The sequence below is a fragment of the Carcharodon carcharias genome, chromosome 14, assembly GCF_017639515.1.
Source record: "Carcharodon carcharias isolate sCarCar2 chromosome 14, sCarCar2.pri, whole genome shotgun sequence".
Taxonomy (NCBI): Eukaryota; Metazoa; Chordata; class Chondrichthyes; order Lamniformes; family Lamnidae; genus Carcharodon; species Carcharodon carcharias.
Window position 1 is genome coordinate 28571841 of NC_054480.1, and position 6542 is coordinate 28578382.

At 40.0% G+C, this 6542-nt stretch overlaps 1 protein-coding gene across 1 annotated transcript in view; it reads left to right on the top strand.

Moving 5' to 3' along the window:
• Positions 1-3190, top strand: part of l3mbtl1 (L3MBTL histone methyl-lysine binding protein 1) — a 52371-nt gene extending 49181 nt beyond the window's left edge. The window contains exons 14-16 of the mRNA XM_041205444.1: positions 438-580; positions 1924-1986; positions 3056-3190. Of these exons, the coding sequence (XP_041061378.1) occupies positions 438-580; positions 1924-1986; positions 3056-3190 (341 nt within the window). The remainder of the gene's footprint in view (positions 1-437; positions 581-1923; positions 1987-3055) is intronic.
• Positions 3191-6542: the final 3352 nt, after the last annotated feature.

Consider the following 6542-nt stretch of genomic DNA (forward strand, 5'->3'; position numbering starts at 1 on the left):
GGACTGCTGAGAATGTAGTGCAGTGAGTAGTTGAGGTGAACAGAATAGATACCTTTAAGGGAAATCAAGATAAGCATATAAGGGTGAAGGAACCAGAGAGTTATGCTGATAGAATTAGATGAGGAAGGATGGGAAAAGACTTGAGTAGAGCATAAACATCACATTGACTGGTTGGGCCGAATAGTCTTTTGTGTGATGTTACTCTATGTAATTCTGTGTAACATCTTTCAGCTTAATTTTTGTAATAATGTACTTACCAATTGTTTCATTAAGGTGCAAGATCTAGAAGTTACATAATTTGTCAAAAAAGCACAATTAACCTTGAAAGGAGTAAATAATTGTTAAGGATATTTAGAAAGGTTCAAATGTATCATTACAGCCTTAGTGTTTCTCTAATGCTATATTTCTAGACATTCCAAAAGATGGTATGCAACAAGACTTGCATCAATCAGTCTTTATGTCTGCCATGTCCCCACATCCAGCTCGTTCATTGTCCTTGTGCTGGGAACAACACTGCAAGCTGCTTCCAGGTGTGGCTGGAATTAGTGCCAGTAAAGTGGCCAAATGGACTATCGAAGAGGTAAGAAGAAAAAGAAAAGCAAATGAAATGCAGAAGTTTAAAAATTATATAAGTCCATTTGAATGCTGGAATTGTTCTGAACTATAGCTACATGACCATGATGTCAATTATATACAGTCTCTTTCACAATTATAGAGCTAACTATCTTTCGTAAATGATACTAGCAAAACAAATCTCTGTGGTTTGCCATTGTTTGAATGCATATTTTTGTCCAAAATGTATAAACCATTTTTAGTGCTGTAGGATTCTGGTTTGCTTTGCTTCTGATTAAAATTGTTTAGCATGACTTAAAATATGTAAATGCTTCTTGCACTGTAAGTAATTTTAAGTCATTTGTCTCATAGCCTGATTATTAGCAAATATTTATTTTGAAACAAAACATCGGTTGCTCCAATGGTTCATTGGGTAAAAGCACTGTGTAATTTGGTACTGAAGAAGATGAGAAAGCTCAACGGATCTTAATGCCTTCAGGCAAGGGAATGAAGAAAAAGTCACCGGGTGTTCTCACTTTTCCATACTAGAAAACACACGGGCATCTAATGAAGACAGTTTGAACTCTGCTCTGATGCTCCTCAAGGTTAAAAAACAACTGGCTAACTAACATTCGGTAGGCAAGATACTGAATGACTGCTGGTGTTTGTGGAGCCATGGTGCCATCACCATGCTCACGGGAAAGACATTGAGGAAAGGGAAGAAAATTGTGCACGAAGTAGGAAGGAGTGCTGTAATGTTCATTAGTTCTCTCTCTGTTTATACATGAAATACCCCAGTTAAGGGAGATAAAAACAAAAAAACTGCGAATGCTGGAAATCCAAAGGGAGAAGCAGCTTATCATCATGCGCTTTTTGGCAGAGGGGTATAGACTGCCATTAGTTAATTCACTGAGAGCAGTAGAAGCAGCTCAACAATGTTATACTGTGCAAATAGTCGAGCTGCAATTTCAACTTTTTGACATAAAATTTAGAGTTTAATTGATAGAGTCGTTTAAGCTGGTCCTCGTTCAAGAATAAAACTCATGCCATGTTATCCAGTTACAATCCACCTCAAACAAGAAAATCATTCAAATGTACAGGAGAATAGTTGATTCAAGCCTGTTTCATTATACAGTATTATGAATTTTAAAATAACATACAAAGTTAAAAAATATTGTCAAGCTGGGAATAGTTAATCTCAGGAACCATATTCAGTGTTCCTCAGTTAAGTAAGCAAAATGACTCAATCTAATAACTTCTGTACTTTGGTCGACTGAGCAGACTTCTATAAAAGATGAAAGTAATCCTTTGCACATATTTTCTTCATTTAGTATATTATTGACACAGCAACAACATTATTTATTTATTTAGGTGGGAAACTTTGTTCAGACGCTCACTGGCTGCGAGCAACAGGCAAAGCTCTTCAAAGAGGAGGTAAGAGACAAGTTACCTCATGCTCCCGATAGTTTTTGTACCATATTGGGCCGTAACTTCCAACTAACGCCAGAAAGTGCTGGCCCGCAGGAATTAGAAAAAATAAATGCACACTTACTTGATCTTGAAAATTACATTGACACTTCCGGTTCGCCAGAGCTGCTTGGGGCCTGCATCGAAAGATTCCTCGGAATGGGGGTTGGAGGTTTGTGGGGGGTGTCTGAGGTCCAGGTGATCAGAGGTCCGGGGCAGTTCATGGGGGAGTCTGAGATCTGGGAATCGGAGGTCGACAGGTGCGGGGTGTTGGGGGTGGGTGGGGGGTGTCCGAGGTCGACAGGTATGGGGTGTCGGGGGTGGGGCAGGGAGCAGTGGTGGTTTGGAGGCTGGAAGCGTTTAGGGTGTTGGACATCGGGGGAGTTCCCATCGGGGAAGTGGGGGGGGGGGTGGGGGGGGGGTGTGGATGTTGGGGGTGTGAGGGGATTGTGGGGTCGACCTGGGTCTTTGCAGTAGTTACTCAGAAGTTTAATTCTTCTAACCTTTTCTGAGTAACCATTGGTGTAACCCTGGCGGAACCATTTGAAGTTTGCGATTTAAGCCGCATTTTCGGATGGTTTCCAGCGCAGCACAATTGTCCAGAGGAAGTGTGTACTTCTGGGCAGTTGCCATACAGACCCCAACCTGGAAACTTCCCAACGGGATTCCCCAGTGCATCTTTGGGATACACCCCAAATCCGACACTGGGCAACTCAGAAATTACTGACCATTGTATAATTTTATTAAAGCCCTGAGATGTCGCCATTGGATACCAGCCTATAAATTCTTAACATGCTTGGCTGAAATGCCTCTTTCTGCTATTTCAACTAGCAGAATTTCAAGCTAATGTGTTTGTAGTTTGCAGTTAATATCCCATTGCACGATTTAAAGATTATTATTTTCTTAAACACATGAAACATGAATCACTGTTCAAGTTTATTCTTAGGAACATTTCTAGAAATAAGACATGTGATGTGACATTTTCATTCCTGTGTCCTGAACTGTATTGATGAACACCTACACTTTTGTTTTGTAGTCGATCGATGGGGAGGCTTTTCTTCTTCTAACACAGGTGGATATAGTGAAGATCATGAGCATTAAACTTGGCCCAGCATTAAAGATTTATAACTCAATTCTTATGTTCAAAAGTGCAGATGATACTCTAACATGACATTCCTGTGAATTTAAGAGCAACGTAATCTTGTAGAAACAAAATGAAACTCCTTCTGAAGAACTGAGAATTATGTTCGTTAATAATTTCTGTTTTTGTTTCTTTTAAACTGGTAAATTTGTGCTAAATGGCAAGAAAATTGAACAAAACAAGTTGCATTAGTAGTTGACAGTATGTATGTGAAGTTACAAACATTGCTTGATTTATCTCTAGGACTGTGATAGAATATTTGGATTATATTCCTGTTTATGAAACCCAGTGAGACATTATGTGAAAAGATTTTAGTGACAGTTTTGCATTTTAAATGTATTTAATGAAATTATTAGCAATTTGTTTTATAAAAGTTGTGGAAACATTACTGTACAGATAAAAAATGCATTTAAATTATATTTGGTTGCATTGCTGTTTTGAATCATTGAACAACCTATGGATTAATTTAATTACAGGTGACCAATCTAAAGAAAATGTGATGTATTTTGTATATGTTTAACAGGCAGTTATGCAAAGCCTTCCATGAAGAAAATCAGAATGTAACTTTTCTAATTGTTTATGAGTTTACATTTGGTAATGATCCATTAAAAGTATTTTGCCATGTTGAGGCACGTGGACAGCTGGAGAAAACTTTACTTTTTAAAATTGTCATATCGCTTTACATTTAAAATTTGCATATATTATGGGACTTTAACTCTGTTGTCATTAATTGCCTACTATCTTTTAAAAGTCCCCAATTGCAAAAATATTTTTTGTCATGGTATAATGTGATGCACTTAAATTTCAGCCCTCTTCACCTGTAAAAACTATCAGCAGCATTGCTTATGTTGTGAGAAAAAGATATTCTAGCTTTGTTCAACTCTTTAACAGATATAACATTGACTATTACTGTTGGTGATATTAGTGGGCAATCAGTTAGTTCACAGGGTAATACTCTTTCCGTTATTTTAGAACAAATGTTTAACCAGTTATTAATTAGGTTAATGTTAAATTAGGGATCAAAGAAATGCCATATGAGGATGGCAAGTATTTGCCTGCTAATATTGCAATAGTTATTTGTAAATGATATTTTAGTTCTTTGCCAAGTGCTTATATTTCTACTGCAGCCATTTGGAGTACCATTTTATCAGTTTTATAAAAACATTGGGCTATAGTTTGGTTTGAATAGTGCATGTATACAATTAATCTTTCTCAACTGTATTCTTTAAGTACTGCAAAGATTATTTACATGGGTTAAACAGTTATGAATAAATCATCTCACTTAGATAAACTGCTTTGATAATTACTTCTAAAGCTTGAAATATCACTCTGGAGTATGTATCATAATCTGTATTTTTAATTTAGAAGAGCAAAGGACATTTAAAGAAAAATGTGAGCGACGCTTGTTTTAAAAATCAGAGTTACAAAATGGTCAATCTTTAAAGTATTAATCTGATTAATATTGTAGTGAAATTATCAATAGACCCTTTATAAATGTGTTCACAATTATGCTGTATCTAGGGCATAGAGGAAATCTTGCCTCTTGGTTTTCTTATTACTTTACATAAGATAGCTGTTTATTTTACTCAGAAGGTCAGTTTCCAGCTTTCAATTAGTGCTGTACATCAATGCCTCTACTATGGTGTTCACAGCAATTTATAGTAATTTATATTTTAAAAGTATAATTATCAGGGCATGATTTTTTATAATTACCTTTCAGACTTTGTGGACAATTGTGATACTTACATGTGACATAACCATTTAATACTTAAGGTTGGAATTTAATGGAGCCTGCAAGAATAGAAACATGGAAATTAGGAGCAGGAGTAGGCCATTTGGCCCTTCGAGCCTGCTCTGCCATTCAATATGATCATGGCTGATCATCCAACTCAATAGCCTGCTCCTGCTTTCTCCCCATACCCTTTGATCCCTTTCGCCCCAAGACCTATATCTAACTCCTTGAAAACATACAATGTTTTGGTCTCAACTATTTTCTGTGGTAACGAATTCCACAGGCTCACCTGGGAATGGGAAACATGATATGCTGGTGGAGAAGGAAACAGTCACAGTTGAAGGGGGGAGTGATATTTGGTTTGGGGGCAGGTCCAGAATCACGGTTGGGTATTGTTAGGTATTGGGTTGGATCACGGTATCTAACAAAAGAAGTGAGGCAGATAACAGGAGGGGTTAGGGTCAGGAGGGGCAGTGGGATGGTCATAGGTGTATGTACAGGGCGGAGAGATGGCCTGTGGAGGGTAATGGTTATAGGGTCCAGGGTAACAGGAAGAGGTTCAAGGGTAACAGAGGGGAGAGGAATAGTTATGTTTGTGGGTCAAGGGTGATGGGGGGAAATGTATGGGTGAAAGTAGGCGGGTAGAAGGTAGAGGGGCAGAATATAACACTCACCATACTTTTAAGGTCTTGAATCAAACGCAGCACTTCTGAATGTAAGTTCGATGGATGGGAGGTGGGTCATTTTGGGTGGGTGAAAATCATGTTGCGCACAATTGGCTGACTAAAGGATCTCCCCAATAAATAGTTAAATGGATGAGAACCATAGATGAGCATAATTTCACTTGTATGTCTGCCCTCTTCATACAGTGCCATTACTGCCATGACCATGGGTGTCATTCACCCAATTGTCCTGCAACCTCGGGAGCAGGAGGAGAGAATTCAAAGAAGTACAGCTCTTGTTGTCCAACAGCAGAGGCCACAAGGCCAACCGCAGGCGGCACCAGAAGGGAAGCTGGTCTGGTTGCAGATATCCTGGGAAGAACTAACTACCTACAGATGTCCAAGAGTGATGCCAGAGATGTCTGAGAATGTCCCAGGAAATGGTGACTGAAATATCTTGGATTATCAAGGCATGCAGCCACATGGATTTGGTGGGAGCCCCATGTCAGTGGCCCTCAAGGTTACAGAGGTGCTCTGGAGATGTGGGGCCTTGAGGGCTGCTGTCTACTAGAGATCTCCTGGAGATCTCCAGCACTGGTACAGGGGCCTCGCCTGCTGGAGCTATTGTGGTCAGTGTTGGAGGGGTTGAGGAGACGCCGCTAACCTTTGGGGGTGTCCTGAGAGGACGGCCTTGGGGCAGGTGGCACACGCTCCCCCTCCACCTGGGTGCAGGAAGGCACCTCCCTGTCTCTCCAAGGGGAAAAGACTCTCGGAGAGAGGTCCAGTGGCCTCGCACACTGCCTCTTGTCTAGCTACTGCTGCACTGAGGCCATTGCTAGAGTGATGGAATGCAAACCTGAGTGCATATGGATTGATGCTCGACCTGGATCTCCATGCGGTTGTCATCCTCTGCATGGATGAAGCCATGTGCTCCAATGCGTGGGACATGGCAGAACTCATGGCTAGCGTGGCCTCCTCCATACCCCAT